The 15,626-nt window shown below is 39.9% G+C and overlaps 1 protein-coding gene across 1 annotated transcript; it reads right to left on the bottom strand.

Moving 5' to 3' along the window:
• Positions 1–6,115: 6,115 nt before the first annotated feature.
• LOC122725032 lies at positions 6,116–8,153 on the bottom strand. The gene is made up of 4 exons (XM_043961450.1): positions 7,948–8,153; positions 7,208–7,743; positions 6,739–7,078; positions 6,116–6,182 (listed from the first exon to the last, which is right to left on the bottom strand). The coding sequence occupies exons 1-4, from the start codon at positions 8,151–8,153 to the stop codon at positions 6,116–6,118; spliced, it is 1,149 nt and encodes a 382-aa protein (XP_043817385.1).
• Between the last annotated feature and the right edge of the window lie 7,473 nt (positions 8,154–15,626).

Raw genomic sequence — 15,626 nt, forward strand, 5'->3', positions numbered from 1 at the left:
CCGAACCGATTGAATCATTACCTACTTTTATTTAATTTATAATAAAAAAAACTCATATAATTTCACATTAGTTAAAAAAAAAAATTCTTTTTCTACTGACACGATGGTAAACTATAAATTAATCTTTAAGTTTCAATAAAATCTACGGTGTAATTTTTTATAGTTTTATATTTAGTTTCTATAAGTTTATTTTACGAAAAAAAACCTTTTAATTAATTTTTATTTTTTATAAATTAAACTTTAAATATTATAATTATTTAAAAAAAACTCTTATATTAAATTAATTGATCCTCATATTTATTAAAATTTTCAATATATCTTATATTAAACAAAGAAAATAATAAATAAAATTAAATCAAGAATTTGAAGCATTTTTCTTCTGGATACAAGCTCAAAGGACCTCTTCATTATTCTATGTTTTCATCCCATTGATTTAATTTTCTAATTTAATCAAGCAACAAGAATCAAAGCGTCAGTCTCTTAACTTAATTTCAATTTTATTATTTTCCTTTCTAAATATAAGATACTGATTTAATAAACAGATGATTAATTTTAATAAAATAAATATTTTTTTAAACGATTAATTATTGGTAAAACACAACAATCATTCAAAGTAAGATATGAGTTGTCACCATAAGACATGCCACGTTGTAAGAGTCTGATAAGCTAATACACGGCTCCATTCGGAAGAAAAGATCCGTACACCATAACGCTCAGTTCTTCATTAAAACTCGCCCTCTTCTAAATAGGTTGAGTCTTCACATAAAAATGCTATCAGCAGATATTATCTAGTAGATCCCTTTACGCCTATAATTGCGGAATCCCCTATCAATCAACCGGTACTAATTGAATTCTCAGAAGATACTATAATTAATTTTATCTTCTTACAGTATAAAAACTAATAATCGCAGGGACAAAAGTACACAATTTTTATACAATAATCTTGAACTTTAAGCAATTCCTTATACTCGCCCTTTTATTCAGTTTACTGACTTGAGCGTCGGAGCGACCGCCGTAAGCACCAACCACCTCACATTTTTTTTCTTATAGATTGATCGATCGCAATACAGCTCTGTTTTGGCCATATCATTTGGGTCCGTTGCCAGGAAATCTATTGAATTCTCTTTATTCAATTGGATTAAAATCGGTCTCTTATCTTTTAAGAAGAAGTATTTCTTTTCTCTCTCTCAAAATGCCCAGCAATTCACAAGTTGCTACAAAGGTTGCTACCAATAAGGGTTTTGTCATTTCTTCCGCTCTTAGTAGTGGACAAAATATGTCGACAAAGTATATCTCAACAATCTGAACAATGAGTAAATGCTCCAATACATCAAAAGGTTGCAGGCTATTCTCAAGCAATACAAAGCTCAGGGGAAGGCATCATTCATGGCTCCTAGGGGAAGGGAGGAACCCTCCTTTGATACTCCAAAGACTCAGAAAAAGCGATCCAAACATGGTCCAAAGAGAAGACCAAGACCAAGGAAGAAGAGTCATTAGATGATGGTTCGAAGGACGTTGAGTGGAAGCTAGTACGGACTGTCCAAAGGTACCAGAAGGAGCAAGAAGAGAAATATGGACTGGATGATGCCTCGCCCCTATTAGAAGAGATCTTAGCAGAAACTTTTCCAACTAAGTTCAAGCTGCTGATCTTGGACAAATAAAACAGAATACCAGATCCCATAAGTCACCTAGCGATCTTTAGGATGACCATGTAGCTTCAGGATGTCAACGACTTCATGTTGTGCCAAGTGTTTCCATCAATACTCAAAATTTTGGTTCAGAAATGGACCAACATCTCAGCTCAGATTTAATTCAAAACTTTACGCAATTCGCTATGTTATTCAAATCCAGATTTATTACTTGTATACCTCTTAAAAAGTTCTCCTCTGACTTGTGGAAGATCCGCCAAGGAGAGGGCAAGTCTTTAAGGAGCTTTATCTCACGGTTTAATGCAGAAGCAATACAGGTGGAGGAATTAAATTATGAGATAGCATATGAAGTATTGAATAAAGGGACACGCAACGTCAAGTTCATGGATTCCCTAATCAAGAATACAGCCGCTACGTACCAACAACTAATGGAAAAAACTCAAAAGTACATCAGGTTGGATGACGAAGTCTAAGCATTGAGAGAGGACAAAAGGACAAGCCAAAAGTAAAACCAAAAGCCAGAGAGACGAGGATATGAAGGAGAACACAGAAGCTACCCAATCTCCTGAAGGAGTGATGACCAAAGTAAGTATAAGAATTATACTCCATTAAATGACTCATGAACACATATTCTAATGTGGATAAAGAAAAATGATAAGGAGGTCAGGTGGCCTCCTAAGCTTAACCCTGAGAGGGCCGAAAGGCAAGACAGGACCAGGTACTATCATTTTCATGAAGACCACGGACATACAACAGAAGATTGCCAGTAGCTGAAATACGAGATCGAAAGGTTAATAAGAGATGGCACCCTTTGAAACTTTGCTAGAAAGAATAGAGAAGAGAGGAGGCCCAAACCCGAGATAACAACTCCTGAAATTACCCCTGACAGTGAACCCATAGGGGTTATACATGTAATTGTAGGAGGACCTAATGATGACAAAAGAAAAATAAACGTGCATCGCAGAAGACGTCCTGTCAATTGAACAGGAACCCTGGGCCAAACAAGAAGTAAAGTTCGAACCTATGGATAAGGCAATAGGATTTTTTCAAAATGACCCTCTGATTGTCAACATCTATCTAAACAAGTATGAGGTCAGGCGAGTCTTAGTAGATACACGTAGTTCCATTAGTCTCCACATCTTAAATGTTTTTAATAAATTAGGCTTGGATAAAACTAATCTTGTTAAACTCTTGACGGGTGCCGAATCCTTCAATTTAAGATTTACTTCCCTTCTCTTGATTGTTAAGAACTTGAAGATAGGGTGAGTGAGTATCGATCCCACAGAGACCTTAAATCTGTTTAATTTAAATGACCAAATTGAAATAGAGAAATAGTTTAATGAAAAAGTGAGAAGAAGAGATTTTTCTTTTCTATGAAAATGGTTGTACCTTGGGCAAGCCAATAAAAATAAACTTAAGAGAAAAATAAATAAATGAATAATGTAATTGAAAATTTAGAAACAACTAATTAATAAAAACTTTCAGCTGAAGGCAATCAAATTGAGGTATTTTGCAGTTGATCATTGGTTAGAAATAAAATATTTCATATTATTATCTATTGTTTGGTTATAGTGGTCAAACACGCGAATCCCACCAATTCTTCCTTATGAATATATTAATCCGCTTCGCGCTTAAATTAATTCCTAGTTAACTAACAATTCCAACACGCGTGTAGATTTAATTAGTCAACTGCATTAGGAGAGAAGAACCCAAACTTGATCAATAAAAACACGCGTTTTATTTAAATCAAATCCACTAATTTCTTAATATAAACTAATATATTAATTGCTACTTATTATTAACCCAATTAAACAATTACGGATTTAATTAGATTAATTAGCAATATGTTGTCTTCCCAAGAGATTCAATGGGCCCCTTGAATTCTCAAGCAAATAACAATGGAGGTGGTGTTCCTCGAATTCAGAAATTAATAGAAAATAGAAAATAAGATGAAGAGAATTAGAGCACATAACCTCACAACTTAAACAAATCTCAAATTAAATTAACCTTCAACTGAAAAATAATTGTCTAGCCACTCATGGCCATAATAAAATTATAACAATTAAGTAAAAGAAAAGAAAAAGGAAATGGAGAAGAAGGTGGAGGACAGCAAGAGAGGAAATGAGAGTGAGAGGTAGAATCTGTCCCCTAGATTGAATATTAGGGGCCTTTATATAGGCACAAAAAGATAAAACTTAATAATTAAAATATATTATTCTTATCTTATCTCTATCCTAATCTTATCTCTATCATCATCTTATCTCTATCCTCATCTGATTGAGTTTGTTTCAACTTGACCCATTTGAATCTGATCTTATCATTGCTTAGGTGGTAAAATCTATCTTTATCTTCCCATCGATTGTAGCTTCCCAGTATAAAAATCCTTTAATTTTCAGCCTTTTTTTCTTCATTTTCTCAACTTCTGCTCACTAACCTGTTCAAAATCAAATTCAAATTAAAATTTAAATATTTATATCAAAATTACAGTAAAATCAAGAAATTAAATGAGGAAAAAAAATGTGAATTTTGCAACTCATCAGATTCCCCCACACTTGCACCTTTGCTTGTCCTCAAGCACAGAAATTAAAATGAAACAATGAAATACAGCCTTGTCCTTAACCAATCTGAAATTTAATTTATCCAAAACAAAGAACCAAATTGTCATGCAATAGGATGATAGCAGAAATAGCTTAATTTCACCAAAGTTCACTTCAACAAGTTTCATATTTAAAATATATTTCTCAAGTCATAAAGTTGGTCCTCAATTCAATTTCAAACACATAAAATATTAGAATGCCATATAATATTAAACTGCCCTTTTGAAAGAATAGAATCTTAGAACTCTTGACTAGACCAATAAAATTTAAAGATTTGGGGGTTTATTATTTATTATTTACACTTCCCACTATATCTTGCCTGAAACCGATAAAGTGAACGTGAAACAAATGGTTACTGAGCCACTTGCCCCAGGTTATTCAGCTCAGGTGGCTACTAGCTCCACTCATAATTACCCAATAAAAGGTATGGACGAGTTTTTTAAACGGCCCAAAAAGGGGTGATACTCTCCCAAACACCGATTTCTCCATACAGAATTACCTTAAGGGGTCACCAAGTACCGCACTACTTGGGCCATCGGGTTGGTAACCAATTAATCAAGCAACTAGAGGAATGGGTCATAGGAGTGCATTTATTTCTGATTTTTATTTTTTTCTTTTTTTTTTCTCTTTTTTTTTTTTAACACCCCTTAATTTCCACATAAATATATAGTCTAGAAAATATCCTTTAATTCATTCTTAATAAAGGGCAACAACTCATTTAAAAGAACATGTATTTTTTACCCAACTATTTAAATAAGGACCATACTTCATGAGCTTTCAAAATAAGTCTTAAAAATAAAACTAATAAAATGAACAATGATAAATTTATTCTATTTAAGCTAGCATACAAGTGGCATAATAACTTGTATTCTACGATAAAGGACATATCAATTTCCTATGTTAAGTAAGGAGCTGTATAAAAAATATTTTTTTTATTTTTTAAAATAACTTGTTATTTTTTATTTTATTTTATTTTTTTTAAAATGATGCAAATACTGAAAATCATAAAAAATTAAATATGAGAAACAATTTAAAGTGCAAGTGCTGAGAAACTGCTGAGAATCATAAAAACAGAATCAAACACCAAAAACTCAAAAGAAAAATGACAGAAAAAGAATAAAAATTCCCAAAAATTTCAGAATGTTCATCAATCATCAATCAATCTCATCAATCACAAAAAAAACTTCTATTTCCATACCACATCTCCCCCACACTTACTCCTCACATTGTCCTCAATGTGGAAAAAAATCAATCAAATGGGGAAGTCCACAAAATAAAATAAAAGTAAGTTAAAAAAAAACTTCCCTGAGGAGTAAGTCCATAGAACTCAAGCTGGTGGTGGGTTGCATCTGGCAAGGAAGTGGATGGCGGCGGAGGCGGCGCTGGAGGAGGCGATGGAGGCCATCTCCAAAAAAGTTCCCTAAAGTCTCAAATTGCCTAGAAAATCCAATCTACTCCAAAAATAACAAATAAATTAATTTAAAATTAAAAACTAAATGAAAACTTACTTGTGACTCTACAGGCTTGGGCAAGCCTGTAACCTTGGGTTGCCTCCCTAGCAGCGCCCTTGTTTATTGTCCTAGGCTGGACAGTGGCATGTTATGTTTCATCCACTTTCCTCTTCATATTCATTCAACACTCAAATTAACTTCATTGCTTTTAAAGGATTCAACTTGGAGGAGATTATGATTGAAAATGTGTTATTACTTTCCACAAATATATATTTCAAATGAGCTGGAAGTAATTTTAACTCAAGTTCTGGTGCCTTATGATTCAAAGTATCCAATGAGTGGATTATTTCTATGATTTCTTCACTGAATTGCGATGTGCTATTGTCAAGACAGCCCATTGTCAAGTTTTCGGTTAAAACTACCTCCAACTTGTTTTTTTGCTTAGTTCAAAGGCTTCTTGAGCGAGAGGATCAACTACATCTATGCTGCAAAGAGAAAAATTATCATCAGAATGCTTCATTGTATCATAAACATTAAACTTTACCTCTTCTCCATCAAACTCCATTGAAAGTGTGCCTTCGTGCACATCGATCTTCGTTCTAGCTGTGCTGAGGAATGGTCTTCCTAGCAATAAATTTGTAGAGTTGGATGAATTGTTATTTTCCATATCCAAGACACAAAAAATCAGCTGGGAAAATTAATCTTCCCACTTGGACCAAAACATCTTCCAACACGCCCTTAGGATAAACTATTGATCTATCGGCGAGTTGGAGTGTAACTCCTGTTTGTTTCAAAGGACCTGGATCCAAAGACAAATAAACTGATAGAGGCATAACATTTATGGAAGCTCCTAAATCACACATTGCCTTCTTGATTTCAAGGTTTCCAACTTTACATGATATCGCAAACATGCCTTTGTCTTTACATTTTTGTGCAATTTTTCTTTGGAGTACAGCTGATACATTCTCCCCTACTTTAATCTTTTCGTACCCATACAATTTTCTTTTATTAGTGCAAAGGTCTTTTAAAAAGTTTGCGTACCTAGGTATTTGCTTTATGGTTTCAAGAAGGGGTATGTTTACCTGGACTTTGCGAAAAATCTCCAAGATCTCTTTTTCTTCCTTTTCTCTTTTTGATTGAGCAAATCTTTCAGGAAAAGGTGGACGTATTACCTGCATTGGGGATTGTTCTTCCTCAGATTTCTGGGGTTGTTTCTCTTCTAGAATCTCTATTTCTGCTTCTATCTTCTGGTCTGCCTTACTGCCTTGGGCAAGCTTCTTTGGGCTGGCAGATTCTAACTCCTTCCCACTTCGCAGTGTAATTGCACTTACGTTCTGTTTTGGATTTGGTATGGTTTGGGAAGGTAGTTTCCCTTGAGATTCTAGTTTGCTCACAGACGTAGCAAGTTAGCTCATTTGATTCTCCAAATTTTGGATGCTTGACTTTGTTTCCTGTTGAAAAGCAAGAGTGCTATTAGCAAGGGATTGAACAATGTCTTCTAGAGACATACCTGATTTTGCAGCTTGATAGTTGGTTCTTGGTTGGTAGTTCTGCTTTCTATTCCCATAGCTGAGGTTTGGATGATCTCTCCACCCCGAGTTGTAAGTGCTTGAAAACGGGTCATACTTCCTTTGTTGTCCATTGAATCCTCTAATGGCGTTTACCTGTTGCTCTCCTTCTTGAAGGATAGGACACATATCTGTGGGGTGATATGCTTGTTTGCAAATGCCAAAAGTTCGTGTATTGTTCCCTGCAGCCAATTGTTGAATTGCAGCTGTTAGTTGTGAAATTTTAGAATCTAAAGATGCAATACTTACTTCATTGGCATTTCTTGGAATGTCCTCTTCTCGGCCATATTGTCTAGAATTGGCAGCTAATTTGGAGATTAAAGTTTTACCTTCTTCAGGTTCCATTTCTGCAATGGCTCCTTCACTAGCAGCATCTATTATTCTTCGTTCTAATGGCAAAAGTCCTTCGTAAAAGTGAAGATTAAGTTGTTTTGGAGTGATTCCATGTTTTGGACAACTTGCAATTAATTTCTTATACCTTTCCCAATATTCATGTAAAATTTCATTTTTTCTTTGTTTAATTCCACTTATTTCCTTTCTTATTGATGATGCTTTGGTCGCTGGAAAAAATATTTCTAAGAATAAGTCTCTAATTTGCGCCCAAGTGGTAATTGAACCTGGGGGCAAATAGTAGAGCCAATCCTTAGCAGATTCAATTAAAGTGAAAGGGAAAGCTACCAACCTTATTTGTTCATCAGTTATACCTTGTGGTCTCATACTTGAACAGACCACATAAAACTCCTTTAGATGACGATGAGGGTCTTCATTCTCTAAGCCTTGGAATTTTGGTAACATATGAATCATACCTGTTCTCAATTCCAATGGTGCATTTAGTATTGGGTATGTGATGCAAAGAGGTTGCTCTTCAGCGGCAGCAGCTGCAGCCATATTGTTTCTTTGGTTTGTGTCAATTGGAGGCTCATTTGGTGTTGAAGATGAGGTCTCTTCGGTGCGCAAAGGAGATCGGGCAGATGGTTGAGAGGCTCCCGAATTGGCCTGTTTTTGCAACTTGGTTGCTTTTCTCAACCTTTTTGCAGTCTTCTCAATTTCTGGATCAAACTGAATTCTGCTATTCTCAGATCTGGTCATAAAAACAAAAACAAATTGTTAGAGGTCCCCGGCAACGGCGCCAAAATTTGACGGGTGTCGAATCCGTCAATTTAAGATTTACTTCCCTTCTCTTGATTGTTAAGAACTTGAAGATAGGGTGAGTGAGTATCGATCCCACAGAGACCTTAAATCTGTTTAATTTAAATGACCAAATTGAAATAGAGAAATAGTTTAATGAAAAAGTGAGAAGAAGAGATTTTTCTTTTCTATGAAAATGGTTGTACCTTGGGCAAGCCAATAAAAATAAACTTAAGAGAAAAATAAATAAATGAATAATGTAATTGAAAATTTAGAAACAACTAATTAATAAAAACTTTCAGCTGAAGGCAATCAAATTGAGGTATTTTGCAGTTGATCATTGGTTAGAAATAAAATATTTCATATTATTATCTATTGTTTGGTTATAGTGGTCAAACACGCGAATCCCACCAATTCTTCCTTATGAATACATTAATCCGCTTCGTGCTTAAATTAATTCCTAGTTAACTAACAATCCCAACACGCGTGTAGATTTAATTAGTCAAATGCATTAAGAGAGAAGAACCCAAACTTGATCAATAAAAACACGCGTTTTATTTAAATCAAATCCACTAATTTCTTAATATAAACTAATATATTAATTGCTACTTATTATTAACCTAATTAAACAATTACGGATTTAATTAGATTAATTAGCAATATGTTGTCTTCCCAAGAGATTCAATGGGCCCCTTGAATTCTCAAGAAAATAACAATGGAGGTGGTGTTCCTCTGTAATACCCGGCTAGACTCCGGTATCGGAATTCCTACCGCCCGATGGAATCTCGGATGTCGGAAGCCTCTAGTAGGGTAGAATCATGTTTTCATAAAATGTTTTAAGGTATTTCATGGTTTTAAGTAAAATGGAAATGAGTTTTTGCATAAAAACAACCTTGAAGGAAAACTCAGGTTCGGCCGCCGAACCTTAAGTTTGGCTGCCGAACATGCATGCCTTCGGGAGCGCCTTTAGGCCCCCGAAAGCATAAGTGAGGAAAGTCCAGGTTCGGCCGCCGAACCTCAAGTTCGGCCGCCGAACATGGCATGCATGCGGAGGCACGTTCGGCCCCCGAACGTGGCCTGGCCAGCCACTATAAAAGGATCCCTTAGCCGAAAACGGGCGAGCTTTTTCCCCATTTCCGGCCAAGGTGAGTTCTCCGCCACCCCTCACCGATCTTGAGTCTTTTCCTTCAGATCTTTCAAGTTTTTCACTAGTTTTCATCTTGTTTTGAAGATTTCCGAGTTTTGAGCAAGTTTTGGAGCTTTGAGGTTCAAGAACTCAAATCTCTTCCAACTCCAAGTTATATCGCCTCCACCCTCGATCTTCAAGAGGTAAGAGTCGATCTCTAGCTTACACTATGTTTTAAGCAAGTTTTATGCAAGTTCATGGGGTAGAATGCATGTTTAGCTCATAGTTAGGTTTATGGGTTTCATTTGTGTTTATGAACAATGTGAGTTGCTTGTGTGTTGTAGTTGGGGTTTTGATGGTTTGATGCCCCTAGGAGCTTGTATGTTTGCTTGTGAATGCTTGGGAATGTTGTAGAATAGGTTTATGCATGTTTGGTTGAGATTGGAGGCATAAATGCATAAGGGAGCTGAGTTTCTGCCATTCTGGGAGAAACCAGGTTCGGCAGCCGAAGGAACTTTCGGCCGCCGAACGTGCTTGTGGAGGCAGCCTTTGGCTGCCGAAGCTTGCCCCCGAAAGGAGACTTTCGTCTCTGTCTGGCACTTTCGGCCGCCGAAGGTGCCGCCGAACATGCATGAGTTTCGCCTCTGTCTGGGAGTTTCGGCCGCCGAAGGTGCCGCCGAACCTGCCTGACTTTCGGCTCTGGAGGGACTTTCGGCCGCCGAACCTGCCGCCGAAAGTGCCCTGTTCAGCCATTTCTCGCATGTTTTCCTATGATTATTTCATGATGTTTTAAGGGGGTTTTTGGGGAGTAGTTTAGAGTTATGATCATGTATGTTTGGTCCCTCATTTGAGTCCACCTATGTAGGTTCGGACCCGAGGAACCGAGGACCCCAGCAGTGAGTCTGTTGCCTCAGTGTCTGGTCAGAGCTATCCAGAGGTGAGTGGAATATCTCATTATGTTTTAAAGCAAATGATGAACTTTTTAGCATGATTCACGCATTATGAATGCCATGTGATGAATTAGGTTGCTTGTATTAGAATTCACGAATATGTTGCATTGCATATGTTAAATGTTGATGTGGATGAATGTTGGATGATCCATAGCCCTCGATCTATGATATGACGATGTGATATGTACGGTACGGAAAGTAAGACCAGTGGGACCCATTCTACGTTCGCTGGCACTATGTAAGAGAAAGACCAGGACCCATTCTACGTTCTGGCACAGTTGGACACTGTTATGTTATGATATGTAAGGGAAAGACCAGGACCCATTCTACGTTCTGGCACAGTTGGACCATGTAGAGGGCTATTGGTGACAAGTTCATCCTTGATGTGATTAGCTGTGATGTGATGCATTTCATGTTATCATATATTTTAAATGTTTTATTATTCTGCTCACTGGGCTCTAGTAGCTCACCCCTCTCCCAATTTCCCCAGGATTGCAGGTACAGGGTAGACTAGGAGGTTTACAAGAGTAATAAAGTCTGATATATGTAATAGATAGTGTGGACATGATAAATGTATTAATGTTATGTAAAAGTACAGTTTCAGTCATGTATTGATATTGAGGATTAGATATTGTGCTTGACATTGTGTATGAGGTATCCCTTTTTATTACATGATAAAAAATGTTTTATAATGTTCATGAAAGCCAACTCATCTTATGATGTATCGCCCATTGGGGCATTGATGAGATCCCACAGAGGGGTCATGATTATGATTATGGCTATGTACAGTACATGTTCAGGTTGAGTTGGATGTATGAAAGAAAAGTTTTAAATTTTTATGTATGTTGTGGATCATGTATGGGATTAAACAGGTTTTCAGGTTGTATGTCAGGCTTGCTACGGGTCTCGGCGGCCTTAAGCCGACCCGGATCCTAGCGCCGGTAGCGGTCCGATTTTCGGGTCGTTACAGAATGGTATCAAAGCCCTAGGTTCATAGGATCGGACCTAGAGTGTCGGGCTCATAGATGTTCTAGAAGGTCAAGCACAATAGGAAGATCATGTCCTCTAGGATTGGATGTGGAGTCCTGTCTTGTATGATGATGTGAAATGCCATGATTATATACATGTGCATTGATGCTATGATATGAATGATGTATATGTGATGAGGGTTCATGTGTGCCCACATGAACCATATGATGCTAATGTTTATATGATGTGTACTGTTTTTCAGAAAATTGGATGAGAGGAACCCATCGATCCGCAAGATTGACTGGAGTACCACCTGAGGATGAGGGCATGAGCGCCCGTCCTCCTACGTTGCCTAGGGCAATGTCTTGTAGAGCCAACAGAGAAAGAGTGTCAAGGGACCCTAGAAGGTCTTTTGATGCTAGCAGAAGGGAGACAGATATAGGAGGAAGTTCTTCAGATGTGAGGGAGGTTACAGAAGAGGATCAGAGGAGGGATGGGAACCTGGATGTGAGCATGGAGGAAGAAGGGACAGGGGAGTCTCAGGGAGGTGTTCAGGCCTCGGGGTATGGTTTTCCACCCCATTATCCACCCTTCCCACAGGGTTCAGGGTATCCGATGGGAGGCACATCGGATTTCTCCAGCTTTAACCCCTATCCTACCTACATGCCTTATCCACCTTTCTATCCACCTTACACACAGTACCCAGCTTATCCACCCTCACCCTTCTATCCTAACCCGGCAAACCCCACCTCGGGGAATGCTGCACCCCCACCTCCACCACCTACAGAACCAGCAGCCCCAGTTACTCAACCTCCCAGACCTAGCTCAGCTGATGGGAGCAAAGTAAAGATGACAGATTACCTTAAGCTGGATGCTCCCAAATACAAGTAAGGGGATGACCCCTTTGAGTATCTGAGAGTAGTGAAAACAATAACTGATGAGCTAGGGGCGAACGATAGCAGGGCCATTCAGATGGCAGGGTTCACTTTAAAGTGCAAGAAGGCACGGGAATGGTTCAAGTGTTATGTGAACCCGAGACTAGACGGTATGACATGGGAGGAATTTGCGAATGAGTTCGCTGGATGGGCTTTTCCAGACAGTTCCAGAGAATTGAAAATGATTGAGTTTGAACAACTGAGGCAGACAGAGCACATGAGTGTAGAGGAGTTCACGGATAAATTCTTGGAGCTATTGCCTTTTTCAGGGCAAGCTCTAGATACAGATACGAAGAAAGCCAAGAGATATGTGATGAAGCTGCATTCTAGGTACTCCCCGTTGATTCAGTCAGTTGAGAGGGAAAGTTTCCACACTGTGGTGGATATGGCTCGAAGGATGGAGGCGAGTGCTATAGTTGAGGGGTCAGTGAAGCAGTCAGTGACCCAGTCTTCAGGGGTTAAGACCCCAGGCAGAGGAGGGCCAGGTCTCTCTTCTCAGAGCTCCAGTAAGAAGAGGTGGGACAACACCACCAAGAAGCCAAAGAAGAATAAGTTTTGGAATAAGTTGAAATCCGGTCTGGGTTTTGGCGGTGGCTCGAGTTTAGGCTCAGATGGTACAGAATGCCAGAGATGTGGAAGACCGCACAGGGGAGTGTGTCGAGCTGGGACTAATACATGTTTCAGATGTGGACAGGAGGGACACATGGCTCGGGATTGTCCTAGAGCACCTTTTATGGGCCAGCCCCAGCAGACAACCTCCGGTAGTGTGGCACAGCCAGCAGCTCCAGCCACAACTCAGGGCAGTGGCAGAGGTAGAGGGAGAGGGGCAGCCTCTTCTTCTGGTTCCCGAGGTGAAGGTCCTTCAGCTCCAGCCAGGATCTTCACCATGACTCAGCAGGAGGCAAACACATCCAACACCGTGGTGTCAGGTAATCTCGTCATTGGGTGTTCTGATGTGTATGCATTAATGGACCCGGGTGCATCTCATTCATTTATTGCTCTGAGAGCCATCGAGAGGTTAGGTCTGATAGTCTCTGGGTTAGAGTGTCCCCTATGGGTCAGTGGACCCAAGTGTGACCCGTCAGTGGCAGTGTCAGTCTGCCAGTACAGTCTAGTTTTTGTTGAGGGAAGATGCCTCTCTGCCGACCTTGTGGTTCTAGATTTGACAGACTTTGACGTCATTCTAGGGATGGATTGGCTATCTACCTATGGTGCTACCTTGGACTGCAGGGACAAGGTAGTCAGGTTCAGAGATCAGAACGGGTCAGAGGTCGTCTTCAGAGGAGACAAGAGGGGCACACCTAGAGGTCTGATATCAGCTCTTCAGGCTCATAGGTTGCTTAGGAAGGGATGTCAGGGGTACTTAGCTCATGTGAGAGAGCTAGGCAGTCAGGTCAGGGAGCCAGCCTCGGTGCCAGTTGTCAGAGAGTTTCAGGATGTCTTCCCAGATGAGCTTCCAAGTTTACCACCTGCTAGGGAGATAGAGTTCGAGATAGAGTTGATGCCTGGAACTAGGCCGATCTCTATCCCTCCCTACAGGATGGCCCCAGCCGAGTTGAAGGAGTTGAAAGAGCAGTTGCAGGAGCTGGTAGAAAGGGGCTTCATCCGACAGAGTACCTCACCTTGGGGTGCTCCGGTCTTGTTCGTGAGAAAGAAGGATGGGTCCCTCAGACTTTGTATCGACTACAGGCAGTTGAACAAAGTCACTACCAAGAATAGGTACCCTTTGCCAAGGATCGATGATCTATTCGACCAGCTAGCAGGAGCGGGTTGTTTCTCCAAAATAGATCTGAGATCGGGATACCATCAACTGAGGATCAGAGAAGAAGATGTCCCAAAGACGGCTTTCAGGACCAGATATGGGCATTTTGAGTTCCTTGTAATGTCGTTCGGGTTAACCAATGCCCCTGCTGCATTCATGGATCTCATGAACAGAGTGTTTAGTCAGTACCTGGATCACTTCGTCATTGTCTTCATAGATGATATCTTAGTGTATTCCAGGAATGCAGAAGAGCATGCCCATCATCTGAGGTTGGTTCTGCAGACTTTGAGGGAACATGGCTTGTATGCCAAGTTCTCTAAATGTGAGTTCTGGCTGAGGAGCATTTCGTTCTTGGGGCATGTGGTGTCGGAAAATGGTATAGAGGTAGACCCCAAGAAGACAGAAACTGTGGCTAACTGGCCTAGACCCACTTCAGTGACAGAGATTAGAAGTTTCTTGGGTTTGGCAGGTTACTACAGGAGGTTCGTTCAGGACTTCTCAAAGATTGCAGCTCCTCTGACCAGACTAACCAGGAAGAATCAGAGGTTTGTGTGGACCGACCAGTGCGAAGAGAGTTTGAATAGCTTAAGAAGAGGTTGACTTCAGCACCAGTTTTAGCTCTGCCATCTAGTGATGAGGACTTTACAGTCTTTTGTGATGCGTCCCGCGTGGGACTGGGTTGTGTACTAATGCAGAATGAGAGGGTGATCGCTTATGCTTCTAGGCAGCTGAAGAAGCATGAGTTGAATTACCCCACACATGACCTGGAGATGGCAGCAGTAATCTTTGCACTCAAGATGTGGAGGCACTACCTCTATGGGGTTAAATGTGAGATCTTTACAGATCATAAAAGCCTGCAGTACATCCTGAGTCAAAGAGATTTGAATTTGAGACAGAGGAGATGGGTGGAGCTGCTGAGTGACTATGATTGCAAGATTCAGTACCATCCGGGTAAGGCGAATGTTGTGGCAGACGCCTTAAGCCGGAAATCACTCGGTAGTTTATTCCACATATCGGCAGAGAGGAGGCCAGTGGTGAAGGAGTTCTACAAGCTCATTGAGGAAGGTCTACAGATGGAGTTGTCTGGTACAGGTGCCTTGGTGGCCCAGATGAGAGTGACACCCGTGTTTCTGGAGCAGGTGGCTCAGAAACAACATGAGGACCCGGAGTTAGTGAAGATTGCCAGGACTGTTCAGTCAGGCAATGATAGTGAGTTCAGATTTGATAGTAAGGGGATCCTCCGCTATGGGAGTCGACTATGTGTACCAGATGACATAGGGCTAAAAGGAGACATTATGAGAGAGGCTCATAATGCAAGATACAACATTCACCCCGGAGCCACCAAGATGTATCAAGATCTAAAGAAGGTTTATTGGTGGCCAGCTATGAAGAAAGAAGTGGCACAGTTTGTGTCAGCCTGCGAAGTGTGTCAGAGGGTGAAGCTGGAACATTAGAAGCCGGCTGGAATGCTTAACCCGCTACCTATTCCAG

This window comes from Manihot esculenta, chromosome 11 (assembly GCF_001659605.2).
Source record: "Manihot esculenta cultivar AM560-2 chromosome 11, M.esculenta_v8, whole genome shotgun sequence".
Classification (NCBI taxonomy): Eukaryota; Viridiplantae; Streptophyta; class Magnoliopsida; order Malpighiales; family Euphorbiaceae; genus Manihot; species Manihot esculenta.